Genomic DNA, 19,476 nt, shown 5'->3' on the forward strand with positions numbered 1-19,476 from the left:
TGAGCATGATCTTCTCTACCAGAAGTGTTTGTTGTAAGAACGTATGTATAGAGTATCAATACTCATGTCACCAACGAAAGAAACAAACACTTATCTAATTCAAGGTGCTCTAAACAAATCTGCAAAAATAAGTTTCACTAAAACAAAAACAAAAAATAAACAATTATATAGAAGCTGTCAGGGATACAAGAAATCGGTAAAATTTTTCCTACGACATAAGAGATTTTGTGCTATTAGCAGAAATACTTTCCTTTCCTCGAATTTCTAATTATTTAGAGATTATAAGCAAGATAACCCATAGTGAATAAACTGCTATGAAAGTCATTTAGAGTTTACTTTGTATTTCTATATCAAAATTATTGTTTTAAGCCCATGAATAATGAGGTTTAGAAAATATGACCCAGAACCTATGATAGGACACACCTATAGGCTCACTATCTTCAGGCAACACAAAGGATCCAAGGAGGACCTGTGCACCTTCTGATGGGGGTTGACGACGGTGATGATGGTTGTGGTGATGGCGAGGATGGAAATGGCTACCACCAGCTCCGCCTGTCGTGCTAGAGCCAGCACCACTCCCACTGCTGTTGCTTTGTGGTGGTGCACGCATCACCAAATGCACCACCTTCTCGTGTACATCTGTAAAGAATAAAAAAAATAAAATCAGATACTGCACCCACTAAAATTCTAAAGACACAGTAATTTAAAATTATGAGAATTACACTAATTACGCAATTAAAATCTAAATTCCCATGATTTAGTGATGACAGAAAAGAATTTAAGTTATCTCAACTTTTTACGAAGCCTACAGACCCATGAAAAATGAATGAAGCCATAAAAATAAACTAACATCTTTATAACTATAAACTACTATAATATGATATAAAGAAAACCTTCGAGACCATAGAGTTAATCACAATTTCTTTAATCAAATTGCATTTTTCCTAACAATGCAGTTAGGAACCTCTAGTCCTGTAATAGGATTATGACTTCAGAGAAGCTGGATTCAGTTGTTAAAACTTCAATGAGGCAGCAGTAGTTACAGCCAGGTGGCTACAGAGCTCTCACTTTGATCTTCAACCTAGAGCTTGCAGGGCAGTTGAAATGCGAAGTATAACGAAGGATTTTAAAAATCTGCAATTTGTTCCAACCGGACAAACCTTGTTCTTAAATTTGAAGATTTTTTCTTAGGTAGGGAGCTAGTTCCTACAATCAATCTGGTCCTCTAGAGGAAGGAAACTAATGGTTCCTGTCCATCTCACACCTAGGTCTCTACCAGGAATAGATAGACAGTCAAGAAAAATCTGTATCCATGTGGAGGATATGTTGTCAGAATGTATGAACATTATAAAAATCGGTTACATACATTTGGCTATACTCCCCCTTATCTGGCAGAATTGGAGTTAAAACTTCTAAACAAAACTTACTGGTAACAAAATTTGCCTTGCTAGATCATGCGACTCTCCTATTCCTAACGTCCAATCTAGTGAATGACGGAGAGACTGCTGCTTTCCAAAGAAGGGGAAGAGAGTGGGGATAGAATGACCAACTGATCTACCTCTCATTCTAAGCTTACATCACAACTGCTATTTTATATAAGATATTTCTTGTCCTGTGAAGGACCTAGTTTTGCTACATAACTACCATCAGGCTGAAGATACTGGTCTACTGTACAGGGAACTGTTGTTACTCAACTTGACGAATTGCACCTCTGACAAGTTCTTCCAGAGCTGGGATCGATGTGCAACATATGATGTCCACGAAGCCAGAAAGAACTGGTGTTCAAAGAACCTTTCTCAAATTTCTTCTATTGCTGTAGGACAAGTCCTCCCAGGACAGGAAGAAATGACAAGTTCTTTCAGAAAGCTGCGATCGATGTGATACGTCTGAATGTCCACGAAGCCAGAAAGGACTGGTGTTCAAAGAACCTCTCTTATTTCTTCTATTGCTGTAGGAAAAGTCCTCCCAGGACAGAAAGAAAAGTCATCCTGATCCCCGCTAGTCCTTTTAAGAAGGGAAGAGATGAAGGACGACGAAGTTGCAAAAAGGTTGGGATCTAGGTCCTGATCATAAACTCCTATAACAAGGTGATGGAGCTCTTTTATCCTCCAGAATGACTTGTGACACTGGCCAAAATATGATGTTTCCTACTAGCTTTGTCAGGGTTAGGCTAGCAAGGGATGGTCTTTAAGGTTGATGCCCTATCCACTGTCTGTCACTCGGGATAGAGTGGGATCGCTCGAGAAACCTGTGAACTTGAATAAAATTTTCCGGTGGCTTGGGCTCCCCATAAGCTTCTCATGATTCGAGACTTTCTTGCAGAGTCAGATCTAAGTCCTGGTTTGAAATTTTTACTGGGAGCTATTCTTCATTCCAAAGATTGAGAAGCTTCCCTGACAAAAGCAGAATGAAATCAGCTACTAGTCTGGCTACTACTGGCATGTGGCTGCTTGGAAGAGATCAGTGTCATGTTGAGCTTTGATGAGGTCTAAACTGTTCAGTAGTCGGCGAAACAAGAAAATGGGTAGAATAAAGCAAGCGTCAAGTTCCAAGGAATGGTGGAAGGAGTCCTCGAATGCTTACTGCGTGCGTTATTGGTAGGTTGAAAAACAGGTGGGAGTTTTCTTTGATGTATCCAATAAGATGGGCATTCCATCCTTCCCTGTATACGTATGTGACTGTAGATTCTCCGCAAGTGCGGTTCAAGCAGAAAACCCCCATTGATGCTTCCCTTGATACTGGAGCGGCCGCTAGTGTGGGAGCCTCTTGTAGAATGGATTCTTCAATGATGAGATAAAATTCAGAAGACATTTGCAATTCAGCTGAAAGTGCTTTGTCATGAGAGAGCAACTACACTATTTCCCTCGATTTTCTGAAACTAGTGTTCCACAAGTTAACATACTGTACTTCAGCCCTCTATTTCTGCATAGCCATGTGGCTGAATTACTAACTGAACTCCATTCCTGTATTGAGGCTAAGAGGAGGCCACATTCCTCGGTCTTAGAATTTTGCCTCCTGGGGAGAAGACAGGTTTGAGTAAATTGCTGAGAAAATCAAGTAAGTCTTGACCTAAAAGGCACCAGAAAGGTGAGCATGAACCCCAGGGTGAAAAAAAAGTCTGAAGCTATGGCTTGAACTGACAATCGAAGCCTAAAGGGTCAAGAAGGAGATTCTGACAGGCCAGATGGAAGAATTCTTCAGGTTCACCGAGCAGAAGTCGTCCCCTTCTTGATGACAGTACAGTACTTGCAGTCTTCTTTTGAATGGGAAGAAAGTCAACACCAAGCTCCCATCAACTTCTTTGGCTAAAGAGTAAACTGCAAAGGCCTGGGGAACTGTTTGGAAGGCCTTCGAGTGCATCTCTTTCCCTAGTGTTCCTTCAGGATACACACCAATAAGGTGGCTCCCGTGTCTCCAGGTAATTGTATTTGCCTTCTGCCTGTTTGTGACATTCTTTTTCTCTCAAACACAAACTAATCTGACATTAACCTAGTTTAAAACAGCCAATCAAAGAGGCCAGGAACAAGTCTGTACTCTTAGGAGGCTGAAAGCAATGCGAGAGCTTGGTGGCCTGTTTGGTGGGGGAGCTTCCCTTCCACCAGGCATAACAGCTGCCACTTCAATAAAAGTTTTAACAGCCAAATCCAACTTCACTGAAAGCTTACTCCTCTTAAAGAATAAGGGAATATATTTATGTGGTGTAGGAATGCATTTATATGTAAAAAAAAAAAAAAAAAAAAAAACACTAATAAACTTAACTATACATTAATGCACACTACCATAATTAAGAAAAAAAAAATTTATTGCTGGCAATCAATTATTATTATTATATCTAGCTAAGCTACAACCCTAGTTAGAAAAGCAAGAGGATTCTTCTGGAGTATAATGAACAAGAACTTACTATAATCAGCCAATTTTTTATCATCCTGAAGGACACGTCCACAGTAGATCAGCCTCTGTTTATCTGCAGGGATGTTCACCGATGTAACTATTCTTTCTTTGAACTGTTTTACCGTTATCTGGAAAAATAACATGCATCAGCATATGTTAAAATTAATGTCATAATCAAATAAGTATTCTAACAGCATCCTATACAAACAACAATTACAAAGTTAATGTACTAAAGATTTACAAATTGCCAAACAAGATACTGTATTGCCCTACACATTGTGATTTAAAGGAGATTCCACTTTACTTACATCATCAGGAACTGAATATCGGTGATTCTGGGAATCAAGAGTTTTGACCGTGACGTCAATCATCTTGGCAAGGATCGTGGACTGAAAAATAAAATTACAGCAAATCAGTCAAGTACTACAATTGTTACAGAACAATGATTATACAGATTCATACATACCATCAAATCAATTATGTAACCATAATCTAGTAACGTAATATTCAGAGATGCAGAGTAATATACCACAGGTAATTTAAGGTTTATAAAGACAGTACAATATGTTATTAACAATATGGAAGATGAAAACAGAAAACTCTCAGCTGGATACATACAGTACTCATGAAAATGAACTTAATTACACAAAGCTGACAAGGCATTTACGGTAACTTAACATGCATGTGCCCTGTGTTGATAGAGTATTAATAAATTAAATTTTATTCTTATCAAAAGTAAATAACCTAATGCACTACCTAACTCATGACAGGTACCACTGAATTTCTCCTGATACCCATCTTAAATGATGACAAGAAAAAAAAAAAAAAAAAAGGCATTGACAGAGACAGTGCCACATTATAGAATTCATCAGTTTAATTATTTACTCCATGAAAGCCATGTCCAAGTGCTCTTACTTAAAACCCATACCTCCTATTATCCAAGTAAAAGATGTAGGAAAAAAAATTGGCAATTTCCTATTCACCTTGTTCTATCATTTTTAAATCTTGTTTCTTATAAACAACTTTGTACCTGCATTGATGGGTACCTATTCAGCAATATGAAAATCAGATTAAACACACTCATCAAAGTCATTTTAAAGTCACCCATAAAACTGGCAAAATTTCATGGACCACTAGGGAAAAGTGTCACCACTCTGTTATAAATTACATTTGAAAAATTCTCACCAACAGTAATTACCCACTCATATATCACTATAGCCAGTAGTATTCATCACAATTCTATTCTCTTGCCTGCAATTTTCATCATCTTAATATCAATGACCTAATCAAGCCTAACTTTCCCTCTAACTTCAATTTTTTTTCCCATCACCCATAGGCAGTCCTCCTCTGTTGATCACACGGGTGCCCAACTACAATTTATAGATATGACCATGCGAGCTTTACCTGTATCCATTACCCTAACTCAAACACCATTTCTTCCTGTAAGTGTACCATATACTTGAGGTTTAGTTGGGAAGAACTGACTGCTGAGAGTGAAGTTTCCCTTGGTTAAGTAGGATGTAGCATCCAAAATTGGATTGCCTTTTTAAGTACATCATATTGGTCAAAGCCACATCAAAAGCTATCAGGATCACTATATTTCACCTGATCAAGAATTCATGGCATTGGCTTACTTACAGCAATACCTTGCCAATACTGTACTGATTTTGTTTCTTGAAATACTCAGCTAGTGGGCATTTCTTTTTTTAATGGGGATGTGAAGGGCATATGGGTACTAATAGAATGGTACAATATATTCAGTTAACCTTACAACCAGGTAGATTCAGCAGAAACTCTTATTGTGGTTTCAATTCCAATATGAAAAGAAATGCCAGAATCACCATGCTTTATGTAATTTACATTTTATGTAATTAGGCTACTGTTAAGCCAGATCAGTCTTTACAACATTTACATAGGCCAGTTGGTAAATTTTGGGGTACGTATCTTGGCCCCATTCAAGCACCTGGTTGAGACTGATGACCAAAGTTCTGCAAAACATACTTACAACAAGAGGACTTGGTTCAATGGCTGATGGGTGTTAAACCACATGACTTTTCCCTAAGCTTTCCCTGACTGTTCCACTAAAACATTTAGTGCTTATGAATAAAAGTGTATATGGATCGTAAGAATAATGTTTCACACTGTCAGAATAGGAAAAGTGAGCTTGCAAAATAGTGGTCATGATTTACCGCGCTATAGAAAATAAGACGAACTCCATTTTCTACGCTTAATAAATTGCATATACCATTCAACAATTGATAATAATGACTTTACAAAAAAAAAATTTTTGTTTAGTGTTTCAGGTGATAGTTTTCCTATTATGTAATCATTAACAAAGTCTTCCTACGAAGTACAATTCTATAGGTAGCAGGTTGGCCAGGACACCAGCCACCCGGAGAGATACTACCGCTAGAGAGATATGGGGTCCTTTGACTGGCCAGACAGTACTACATTGCATCCCTCTCTCTGATTACAGTTCATTTTCCCTTTGCCTACACCTACACCGAATAGTCTGGCCTATTCTTTTCATATTCTCCTCTGTCCTCATATACCTGACAACACTGAGATTACCAAACAATTCTTCTTCACCTAGCGGTTAACTACAGCACTGTATTTGTTCAGAGGCCACTTTCCTCTAGGTAAGGGTAGAAGAGAGACTTTAGCAAGGGTAAGCAGCTCTTGGACGCCCCAAAATTAAACCATTGTTCTCTAGTCTTGGGTAGTGCTATAGCCTCTGTACCATAGTCTTCAACTGTCTTGGGTTAGAGTTCTTTTGCTTGAGGGTACACTCGGGCACTATCTTGTTTCTCTTCCTCTAGTTTTGTTAAAGTTTTTATAGTTCATATAGGGAATATTTATTTAATGTTATTACTGTTAATTTTCCTTGTTTTCTTTCCTCACTCTGCTATTTTCCCTATTGGAGCCCCTGGGCTTATAGCACCCTGCTTTTCTAACAAGGGTCGTAGCTTAGCCAATAATAATAATAATAACAATAATATAATAATAATATAAAGTTTTTATGCTACAATATCCAGTTGTCTTCCTATTTCTGTCAATTTCTATGACATTCTAAGTACTTCTTGGGAGTACTAAAATTTTAAAGCTTCCAATACTGTACAGTATATCAGACCTCAAACTAACTACATTTACGGAGTTGTGATAATCCATTCCCCTGGTAAATTGCTCAAATGCCTAAAAATAGATTTGTTCATATGTAACTACTGTACACCAATTTACTTTATGACAAATACTGTAGATGTGTCATAATACCAATTTATACAAAATTCTGGTGAAAAAAATAAAACCCCTAATGCCAAGTGAGACAAGGATAGACAAATTCCTTGCCAAATGGGGCATGATGAAGTGAATTTCTGTTCTTTTTATAATCTCAGGACCTTAAGGTTGTGTTTGGTAGGTTAGGTAAGGTAGTTAGGTCCAGGGGTTGAAGTCACCAAGGTCAGGTAATTACTAAAGATACTACTGTAGCTAGGTTTCATTTGGGTAGAACCCAATTTGGTTTTACTTTACTATAGTACAATGTTTGTAAATAGGCATTTAACCAACGTGACTGAATATATCCTGAAACGTTTAAGGGACAAACCGGGTCGGTAATTACCATGGGGGTAAATATTTACTAAAGCACAATATTCCATACAAAGTATATAAGTGTACCTGGCAAGTATATGATGCTTTAATTTCTAGCCAAATACATGAACCATATACTGAACTTCTACTCTCTATCGTGTGTTTTATCCATTTCTGACCACGAGTGGGTACAACCCACCCATTTATCATGAATTTTCCTATCCCTTTATAAAATCAATTAGGGAGATCCCAGTGGGAAATTGGGGTTAGGTTGGGGAAACATCAAATCTGAGTGATTTTCTCGGCAATAATAGGGGTCAGAAATTCATAATAAACAAGAGATAACCAGTTGGAAAAATATAATGTATGGGATTGTAAGTGATGGGATATTAAAATATCAAAATGACCTATAATTCATATCACGTCCCTCAAATGGTTTTCAATCCGCCGTGACTTGTTTCGCTTGTAATAATAGACATGACCTCATTGCCTCTCTGCTCTGGTAAGCGTTACATGGATGTGTTGCAGATGCCAATCATGTGGGTTATTTTCGGGCCATTTTCTACTTTCATGTTAGCTTTATGCTGAATGGGGAGCATTTTCAACATAAATTACCACAATAGATATAAATGACAAATTCGTAGATAGTTTGTATCTTTTCCTAACTAATACAAACCTAGAGTTATTTATCACTGACGTCATAGAACTTTTCAGGCTCCCGCACTATAATCCTCTGTTCTGGATCACCCCGCTGTCGGGCAAAATGCACTCCTTGGGTTAGGTAGGTAGTGCTCTTAACCCTTTTACCCCCAAAGGACGTACTGGTACGTTTCACAAAACTCATCCCTTTACCCCCATGGACGTACCGGTACGTCGTTGCAAAATAATGCTATAAAATTTTTTTTTTCATATTTTTGATAACTTTTTTTTTTTAAAAATTCAGGCATTTTCCAAGAGAATGAGACCAACCTGACCTCTCTATGACAAAAATTAAGGCTGTTAGAGCAATTTAAAGAAAATAGGCTATGCTGCAAAATGTGCTGGGGAAAAAAATAACCCCTTGAGGGTTAAGGGTTGGAAATTTCCAAAAAGCCTGGGGGTAAAAGGGTTAAGTATTTTTACCCCTTTCAAAATACATTTTTTCGGTCACCACAACTGACATTTTAAAGCAACTATAATTTGAAAATAGAATACAAGAACGCTTATTTCCTTCATTAGGAATACTGTAACACATTAAATATCTACCTAGAATTCTGTAATTATCCTTTTGGTGTTTTCTATTTTCAAAATATCAACATAATTTTGGTTCTATTTTAAATTAACAAAATTGTCCCAAAATTATTTTAATCAGCATACTGTATAAATCATTTTAATCAGCATACTGCATAAATTATTTCAAATCACCATACTGTATTTCAATAAATCATTACTAGTAGATTTGTTTAAAACTATAACCATGAATCACAGGGTAATAATAAAAGTTAATCAAATTCAGTTTGTATAATTGATAATCAACGTCTAAATGCTGCCCCAGGGGACTAATGCACGTAGCAAAACATTTTCTGCTTATCAGAGCATACGAGCTATCAGATAATGTTTAACTGCAAGCGAAGTAGGTAAAAGAGAGCAAATTCCAATATATCATTAGCTTTAAGTAATGAACGATTTATAATACAATGAACACTATTGCAAATGACTCCATAGAAAATGGGATGGAAAGTCACGTTTTCTATTAGTCCGGAAGTCCTGGCAAACAAACACTCCAGTGTTTCATTACTATTATTCCGTTTTGGTTGCGGTGACTTTTGGTTGACTTTTTTCCTATTACGATGATTGGTTTTTGTGAGGATAGGTGGAAACAACAAAGATTAAATAAAGATCTATTAAAATATCATACTATTAGACTGATACATGGCATACTTAAAGGTGTTTTGTACATAACTGATGACAACTAGCGCAAAACCATAGGATTTAAGTTATGGTACTAGACCCACGATAACTCAAAAACTATGTTTTTCTGCGAGTTATTACCAAAAATTTTCAAACCTATAATTATATCATATTCCCATTATTAAAGCCCTAATAAATATATAATTAAATCATACACCTATTTTTTTAAAGCATTGAAAGATATTGGTTCTAAAATTAAAGTTTAACAAGATCTTCACCAATAACACCAGAAAAGTATTTATCTACCTTATTATAATGCAATTTAAGCATACGTCTTTACATTATGGTTTACAGTAATAGAATAGTTCTACGAGGGTTTCCCCTTAACAAATGGATGCTCGCACTGGGATCCACCCAATAATTGATAAACACAAATATGGGACTGAAGATACAAAAACAATAATAGTCAGAAATAAAAAAAAAAAATCGATAAGCAGCCGACCAAAAAAAAAATATCATTAACGTATTTGGAGAGAAATTAAGTTATTTAACTTTCTCAAATCGAGTAATAATCCCACTAACTTAGGCCTAATCTAATTGGCTTTTACAATACAGAACGCACGAACAGTTACCTTAGGCCTAACACCATAAAATAAAAACCTGGCAGTAACAACGATATCAAAATATGATTGAGCCTTGTTTGAATTACCTTAAAGTAACATTTCCCGAGGCCAAAACTAAAGGAAATATTTGGCTCTTCAGCCGTCAAAAACCCACCATTCGTAGAATGAACCCTTGACAGGCTTACCCACTACAACAAGGCGTCTGATGCAACAACACTTATTCCTTACAAAGTTTATGAATTATCGCACATCCTGTGTCACTGTCACTGTACAACTTGGAGTTCTCTAGACACTATACATACCTATAAGGTGTAAATTAACATCAATGTGCTTTAACTAATGACAGACGCGTACGAAGAAAGCAGCTGACGGTATTATCACCAGAAGAAGAGAACTGAGCACTTGACACCTTTTGCGAGGAGGACAGATATTTAGTAGTGCTTCTTGAGTCGGTCAGAAAATTCTAGATGACTCGGGTGTTCTGAATATTATATGGCATAATATTGCATAATACTATATACTACAGTATAATAGTCCATCCATTAATAGAAGAGTAGAACTAGCTGCCAACTTTTCCCAGAAACGTTCAAGCTGTTCGGGAAAATACTCTTAACAGGAAATTTTAGAAACCCTCGTAAAGTCATTTCTCATGCAAAAGTTATCAGATGTTAAAATTACTGTAGAAACGTGTTAATGTGAAATTATTTATGGTGATGTGGCTACAAAATACGGTAATATGCCTATCACAAAATTTCTCTACCGGGAAAATTCAGTACCAATCTTTAACCAAGAGCACGCACAGTTTAATGATAATGGTAAAACAGTTTTTCACTGAAGATATAAGTATGCTAAATGATTGATAAAGTACTTCATTTACCAGTTATATAATAGTTATTCTTATCAAGGTGATGGGCCCATCTCGCCCCGGGTTCATCTCCCCTACACACTTACGTACACATATATCATCATCATCGTCATCATTATCCCCTACGCCTATAACGGAAAGGGCCTGGATGAAGTCACAGGCTGCAGGGTGACGGATGGGGTTTAACACAATGAACAAACTATCTCTTCGGTTTTTAATCATGATGCCAAGCGGTTGATCTTACTATAATTAGTTTAGACGGACAGGGATTACTTGCCTTAGTTAGATGGGTACTGTGCATCTCAAGGAACTGGCTATCCTTTGATGTATTTAGCCAATGAATCCTCTGAGACACATACGTATATTATTATTATTATTATTATTATTATTATTATTATTATTATTATTACTTGCTAAGCTACAACCCTAGTTGGAAAAGCAGGATGCTGTAAGGCCAGGGGCTCCAACGGGGAAAATAGCCCAGTGAGGGACGGAAACGAGGAAAAATAAAACATTTTAGGAACAGTACCAGTGTATAAATTCATATCTATCTATCTATCTATCTATCTATCTATCTATATCTACCTATCTATCTATCTATTTATATATATATATATATATATATATATATATATATATATATATATATATATATATATTATATCTATATATATATATATATATATATATATATATATATATATATATATATATATATATATATATATATATAATGTGTGTATTGGGCATGTTCTTTTACGTTTATAAACGAAGTTCTAGTTAGGTTCCAGGAAAAACAAAATTAGCAAGTGTATTATTCCATTCAACAGCTGGGCCGACATATGTTTCGAACGATTATTTCCTCGTGATTCTTCGCAGGACTATAATGTTTGACCTTGACGGGGAAAATTTGAATGGAAACTAAGATTCATTAAAGTGGACAATTTCAAGATTAATTTTGATATATATATATATATATATATATATATATATATATATATATATATATATATATATATATTATATATATATATATATATATATATATATATACATTATATACAGTATATGTATATGTATATATATATATATATATATATATATATATATATATATATATATATATATATATATATATATATATATATATATATATATATATTACCACAGGGAAATTTCCAGGAACTCCATTACTGACATCATTAGGATATATACATGTTAAATTTTGTGCAATATAATGTTGTTTATCTAATATGATACATAATGATAGATGGATAAAAAAAAAATATATAAAAATCTATTATTTTGCGTTTCAGAAGGAAACTATTGCCATGGAAAAAAATAAAACGAAGACCAAAACTAACTCCTCATATACGTAACATTTATAAAACAAAGCATAAAGGAGATAGTTAAAGGTGCCTGGTTTTAGTTCCAATATCATCAGAATAGGAGCTCACCAGAACGTCAGCCGGATAAGCCCAACTGTGGTTGATAACCACAGCAGTGGCCTCCCAAAAAACAGCTTAAACTTACGGCCCTGGGCTGGGATAGATCTGCCGTCAAGTGAATGCTAGGCGAACACGGTACCCCTGTACTAGCCAGGAGACCTACAGGCTTGCACCTTTATTAACGGACTATTAAGTTTATATATGTTGTCATAAAAGGGTCCTGCATCAGTGCTTCATGCAGAGCGAATTGCGTGGCAATCAAAAGAAAAAGGAAACACTAAGTACTAACATAACTGTCCATAGTTATCATAATGGTAAAAAAAAAAAAAAAAAAAAAAAAAAAAAAAAAAAAAAAAAAAACCTACCGAAATATCTTTCTTAAAAATCTGTTTTCCTTGCCCTGTCAGAAAAATGTGCCCTGCAGTAACTAAAGGATTTGTTTGACGTATATATTCTCAAGTATCAAGAGCAAAGTCTATTAACCTTGATGAAGTGTGTCATATAGCGTGATCCGTGATAATTGTCAAATCCACGGTATCACAACTCTTCACGAATAAGAAACTCTTCAATTCTTGATAGCCTTAATATTATCAGTCCTACAGAAGTCTAGTGGGTCTTGGGTACGCAGATCTGAAAACTCTAGAACCTTCAGTAGATGTGCATCTCAGTTCCAATAACTTAAAACTATCCGTAACTATTTTCATGATACGATTTGTTAGCTGCATGATGTTTAACCATTCTCTTAAATATTTTGGACGTCCGGTTCTAATAAGTAGATGAATTATCGCAGATTATCTTAAAACCTATTATGGCTTTAAAAGAAGGATTGTATTTTAACCAGTACAAGGGTAATCCTTTCTTGGGGTGTGTGCTTCTTATCAATCTTGAGCCTCTGTTTATTATGTTATGTAACTTCTTAAGTTTCAATTTAGGTAGGTTGCTTTAAATAGAGTTACAGTAGCAAATGCTGGCAATAACATGGTTAACCATAAGTTTCTTTATGGACCATTTATCCCGATATTTATCTACACAAGCAATGTTTCTAAGGTGGTATCCAGCGATTCTTACATTATCTATTTAGCATTGAGGGACAAATGATAGTTAAATGATATACCAAGGTCACGGACTCTACTAGATATTGGGACCAGGTTATCATTAATATCTATTTGGATCTCACCCAAGTTTCTTGTGTGGTTCTCTTTTCCAACCACCATAAATTCAGTTTTATTTTCATTTAGCTTTAGTTATTTAATGTCATCCATTCCCTAACACTAGTAAGAACGTGGTTTAAAGTTTCGACTGGTATCATCAATGTCATTTATAAAGAAGTAATATTGTGTATCATTTGCAATAGTTTAAACTTCACTTCATATCTCTGTATGACTTTTGATAGACCTATAATATGGATACAAAATAAGATTGAGTCTCATACACTTTCCTTGGGTACCCCACTGCTTAAATGGTTCATATGATGAGTAACAGTAGTTTCTGTCGACCGAGTACTCCTTTTAGAGACTCAAAAGCTTCATCTTCACTATCAATAGAATCGTAAATCATTAAGTAGCAGTTCATGCACAACTGCGTCAAAAGCATTGCTAAGATCAAGTAAAATCAGGATGCCACATTGGTTCATCCATTTCCAGCACATCATTTACAACAGAGCCTGAAGTATACTTGTCTATATTCTGAATAGCTATCCAGCAATGCTTCAATTCTTTCTAAATTACTAACTAGTTGTTTAAAAATGACATATTCTAGCAATTTTGACATGAAGAATAGATTCGAAATAGATTTGTATGTACTTCAAGTCCTGATAATCGAGAGCACCTTTCAGAACTGCTGTAACTACAGCCACTTCTCAGATTTAGGATGCTAACACTCATCAATGCTAGTATCTACTATTCTTTGAATTATGTCCACAAGACTAGACAAGTTTCACAGCATCTTGATAATCCTGATGACTTCATCCTTTGCTACATTATTAAATCTCTTTAATCTTATGTGTCTGGTATAACACCAGTCTGATACGGTATACCTACAAAAGATCCAATTATGGTTTCTATTTTGTTTATAAAGAATTTTAGAAATGTATCAGTCAGTTCTTGCTCGCTATACCCATCTGGTAGTTTTTTTTTTTTCACTTACATTCCCCAGTAGACCATTTAGGAGAAAATGTAACTAACTTATTCATATCCGGAGCGGCTTCCCGGATTTTTTCTTGTAGTAGACTATTCAGCTTTCTTCCTCCTTAATAAGTGATTGTATTTCCACTTTACGATTTTGTATTTCCTCCATGCACTTTCAGTTTTTAAGACTTTACTTCCCCCTCTTTGCGTCTTTTTCTCTCTTTTTTCTAAAATATCTCCCATCGAACCAAGGTGATCTGTCCTCAACATTTAGTCTTCTATGGGCACAAGTTATATAAAAGTTATATAAAATCTTATATTCGCCCAATTGCATACAGGGATTAGCCAATCTGCGTATACAGATATTATGTGAGCTGTCATGACCACATGGAATACTGATGAGATCAGTTATTTTCCTAGTATCCCCATCAATAGAACAGAAAAAAAATAGATTTAGTTTATTCCTAAAATCTATTTTCTTTAGGACTAAATGTTATAAGCTTGTGCACTGGTGAAATAGTACATTTTCTTCCACATTGATATATAATACAAAATGATTCATTCCATTGCTTAAAACTAAATCCACCTTCCACTGTACGCCCAGTCAAAGTTGTTGCACGGTGAACATTATTAACCAACTATTTATATGATTCCAGTTCTTCACTATAGGCAGCAGCATCACGATTTGATGCGTCATCCATCCAGATAGAAATCTCCACAAATAACTAACTTCGCTGTTGCTATGTAAATTATCTCAATTAGTACACTGAATTCAACAATGAAAAATATTTTCATTTGTTCTCGGAAGGAGGCAACCGTGTTCACCTCCATACAAAAATGGAAAAAAAAAGCACGTTGATAGAAGTAGTAGTTCTCGGAGGCTTGTAAACTACAATGTATTAATTTTTGTGCGTAAAATTTATTATCGTATTTTCAAAACTTGTTACACTTTTATTTACTATCTTGAGATGAGAATAACCTTTGAGAACAAAAAATTAAACTTCCTCAACATGGCCATTCTCGGAATTTGAAAGAAAACATGTATTGGGGTCAATTTCTGCTATCTTAACCTTGTCAAAACCATCTATCCATGTTTCAAATATGGCTAATATGTCGAAAGATTTAATAAATTCTCAAATTTGCATTTTTATATTTCCAACAGATTAAATATTTCCATAGCCTCAGTTTATGACATCCTTAGCATTCGTATTCTATCATAGTCTCAATGTTCTTTTCTTAACTAAGCGCAATTTATACCTTTTACTTATTGAGTTACATTCCTCATTGTTGCAATTTCCTTCACATTTTCCATCCATTTAATAATTGGTCTTCAATTTACAAGCTTTTTTCAAAATGTCCATACCTACGACAGAGGAAGCAGATGAACGCGTGGTACAGTTGGCTTCATTAATTCCGGTACGCTTCCCGGAAAGATTAAGAGACGTTTGTGTACCGGAATTAATGAAGCCAACTGTACCTATCACGTATGCTATACGTAGCCCATCGTAACATATCTTTTGTCTCCATTGTCATGAATTTCGGGATAAAATTTCAGCATTTGGTAATTTCACCCGATTAAGGTTTCTTGAATAACAATTTTATCTCCTCTACATTCTGAATTGGACACCAAAAACTAATCCTACCAAATTTGTAATTACCGAAAGGTCTCATACATATGTTTATTGACATAAGCACTATATATATATATATATATATATATATATATATATATATATATATATATATATATATATATATATATATATATATATATATAAATTTGGTTTTGCACTTTACATTAGTTATGTTGCTAATTTCATAGTTAATGAGGAAAATCAGGTTAACAGACAATGGCCGCTTTACCATGTAAATCTTAGTAATAAAACATGGATTGAATACCCATTGATCTATTAGATTAAACTAGATTTAGTACTCGTATAGTTAAGCAAATTCTTTAAAATGTTGTCACATCGTCACATATTTTCCGAATAACATCATATTCCAATACTCCTGAGTATGCTACTGACGTCACGGAACAATGAATTCTAGATGTAGTGAAGAGAGTTATTTTAATTCAGTAGGTTCTTGCCTGTTATGCGTGGAATGCAAAGCAGGACAAACAGGAAGCACCATGAAGGGTGCGGGAAAAATTTTATCGCGCCTCAGGGATTGAGAAATGAGAATCACTACTAGTGCAATTCAGTGGGTAGCATCACACTCTAGTCGAAAGGTTGAGTTGTCCATATATGAATAACAATCTGCGCACTCCCCGTTCGGGTTTGCGTGTTTGTTTGTCTTTAGTAATTGTTACTATTACGTAATGTATAAAGTTCAATGGGTAATATTACACAAGCGATAGGGCAGAAAAGTTTTTGTATTTCAGTTACATTTACCACTAGGGAAAATAATTGCACTTTATGGATATACTTGCGCGAGCGTAGATTCAAGTGCGTAGGTAAATAACTTTGAAGGAAATTTTACAGTTTATCGAGAGAAGAAATTTTATTGCATTTATTTATCTATTTTCTGTTTTGAAATTGTCGTATTACACACACACACACATACATACATACATACATATATATATATATATATATATATATATATATATATATATATATATATATATATATATACATATACATATACACACACATATATATATATATATATATATATATATATATATATATATATATATATATATATATAAGAATGTAGGACTGAAAATTAGTATGAGTGAAACGAAGATAGTGTTCAATAAAAATGCTGAGAGAGAGAGAGAGAGAGAGAGAGAGAGAGAGAGAGAGAGAGAGAGAGAGAGAGAGAGAGAGAGAGAACAAATAAGGGTTATGGAAGAATCTCTAGATAATATTAATGATTATAGGTACTTAGGACTGACAGTAAGTGTTTCCCTAGGACATAAGTTCGAAATTAAAAGAAGGTTAAACATGGGAGGGAGAGCTTTTGATAAAGGAAATGAGACTATGAAAATTAAAATGCCACTTTCTCTAAAAAGTAAATTCTTTAATGAGATGGTTCTACCAGTACCAACTTATGCATCAGAAACTTGGAGCCTTGCTAGAGCCTTAGAACACAAGCCAGATATAACTCAAAGACCTATGGTAAGATTAATGATGGGATTAACACGAAGATATAGAAAAAGAGCTACATCGATACGAGGGCAAACTAAAGTAGAGGATAATCTAATAACACGTAAGTTTTATAAATGAACATGGGCAGGACATATAATGAGAATGACACATATGTGGATATTACGAATAACAGAATAGCTCCCTAGAGATTGCAAGATAAGAAGGGGAAGGAAGAAAAATCGATAGATTGACGAACTAAGACATTTTGAAGATAAAACTGCCATAAAGACCATAAACATTAGAGAGTGGAAAGAAATATATATATATATATATATATATATATATATATATATATATATATATATATATATATATATATATATATATATAGCAACAACTACAACCGTTTCTAGTCCACTGTAGGTCAAAGGCCTCAAATATTGTCCATTCATGTCTGGGGTTTGGTCAGTTTTCCTTCAACACACTGGCCAATGCAGATTGGTGATGGTAGGAGATTTTTGTCCGATCTCTCACAGCAAACCAATCTAGTATCGGTGGCCGTGACTAGTACAGCTTTGCTGATCATGACTATACACAAACCCTTTCACCACGTTAAGGTACCCCCAATCAGAAAGGGCTAAGAGAATCGTTCTTATCCAACTAGGGTTGTAGCTTGGGAATTAATAATAATAATAATAATAATAATAATAATAATAATAATAATAATAATAATAATAATAATAATATCTTGTCTTATATAGTTTTGCCTCTTTTCAAGTAACAAGTGATTTTCAATAAAGTTAAACTACTTAACGTTCAAGCTTATTTTACTCATGGTAAAATGTGTCAATCCATTAGAAGAAAAGTCAGCCCTTCGTCACGAACATATTACAAAATTAAAAAAAAAAAACTCGGAGAAAGCAACCATTACATTCAATGCCTATGGTGAAATGTGTCCTGAAAAAAATATCTTTGAGGTAAAGATAATGAAAGTAATAATTACTCTGGTCCTGGAGGTGATGGTAATAATGTTGGACCCGTAATCCTAGAACATCCGCGAGCGTGTATCCTCCCCCACAGTCTCCTAGGACTAGGCCGTCCCCTCCCCAACCCCCAGCAAACCCAAACCCATCTCCCCCAGCTAACCCAATCCCACCTCCCCCAGTCTCCCCCCAAACTTATGTTTTTATTTGAGATCAAAATGTAACCTTGGAAAGGAAGCATCCTTTCCGATGTGCTCATCATTATGGTCGTCGTTCGCGCACTTTTTGCCATGTCTTCCCCAGTTCACATCGTACACATGTTTACTTACTTCCCTCTTCTTTTTTCTTATTCCTCTCTCTCTCTCTCTCTCTCTCTCTCTCTCTCTCTCTCTCTCTCTCTCTCTCTCTCTCTCTCTCTCTCTCTCTCTTTCGGAATCAAATCTTTAGTCTGATATAGCAGTGGTTAGAGAGATCACTAAGAGATTTCGTAGTCTCTGTTCTCAGAAAAGTTATTGGATCTCGCAATATTTTGATGTCAAGTTTTTTAATTAGATGCCTCAGCATTCTCGAATCTCTTTGATAAAATGAATTGATAATCTACGTTTATTCTGAGAGACGGGGATTCTGAGGTCTGTAGCTGAGACCCCAAGGTCATTTGGATGTACGAAGAGTACATTTAATGGACATTTCCGAGACTTATTACAGAGGGAGATTATCAAATGTACAGAATGAGATAGGCTGGTTTTGAAGTTTGCTGCTTTCTGTATTCGGATACTTAGTTTAGGAGAATAACATTTTACTGTTCGTAGGCTACTTTTACAAGTTCATTAGAACTACTTTGATAATAATGTACTGTGACTACTGTAGTTACACAAACTATCAATACTATTAATATTTAAACTTACATGGGATAGGGGGATGCTATTTGTTCTGCTATATCATATAAACAGTTATTAGATACAGTAAATAA

The 19,476-nt window shown here is 35.0% G+C and overlaps 1 protein-coding gene across 3 annotated transcripts in view; it reads right to left on the minus strand.

The window, feature by feature from the left end:
* The window catches only part of LOC137640157 (large proline-rich protein BAG6-like), an 88,853-nt gene extending 78,407 nt beyond the window's left edge, over positions 1-10,446 (minus strand). For 2 of the 3 annotated variants that reach the window (XM_068372670.1, XM_068372668.1), the window contains exons 1-4: positions 10,292-10,446; positions 4,200-4,280; positions 3,902-4,019; positions 424-639 (exon numbers count right to left, since the gene is read on the minus strand). In XM_068372670.1, coding sequence (XP_068228771.1) covers positions 424-639; positions 3,902-4,019; positions 4,200-4,262 — 397 coding nt within the window. In that variant the 5' untranslated portion in view covers positions 4,263-4,280; positions 10,292-10,446. Of the gene's footprint in view, positions 1-423; positions 640-3,901; positions 4,020-4,199; positions 4,281-10,075; positions 10,099-10,291 lie in introns of those variants that run through there. The other variant, XM_068372669.1, reaches the window with a different exon arrangement.
* Between the last annotated feature and the right edge of the window lie 9,030 nt (positions 10,447-19,476).

This window comes from Palaemon carinicauda, chromosome 4 (assembly GCF_036898095.1).
Source record: "Palaemon carinicauda isolate YSFRI2023 chromosome 4, ASM3689809v2, whole genome shotgun sequence".
NCBI classification, from domain to species: Eukaryota; Metazoa; Arthropoda; class Malacostraca; order Decapoda; family Palaemonidae; genus Palaemon; species Palaemon carinicauda.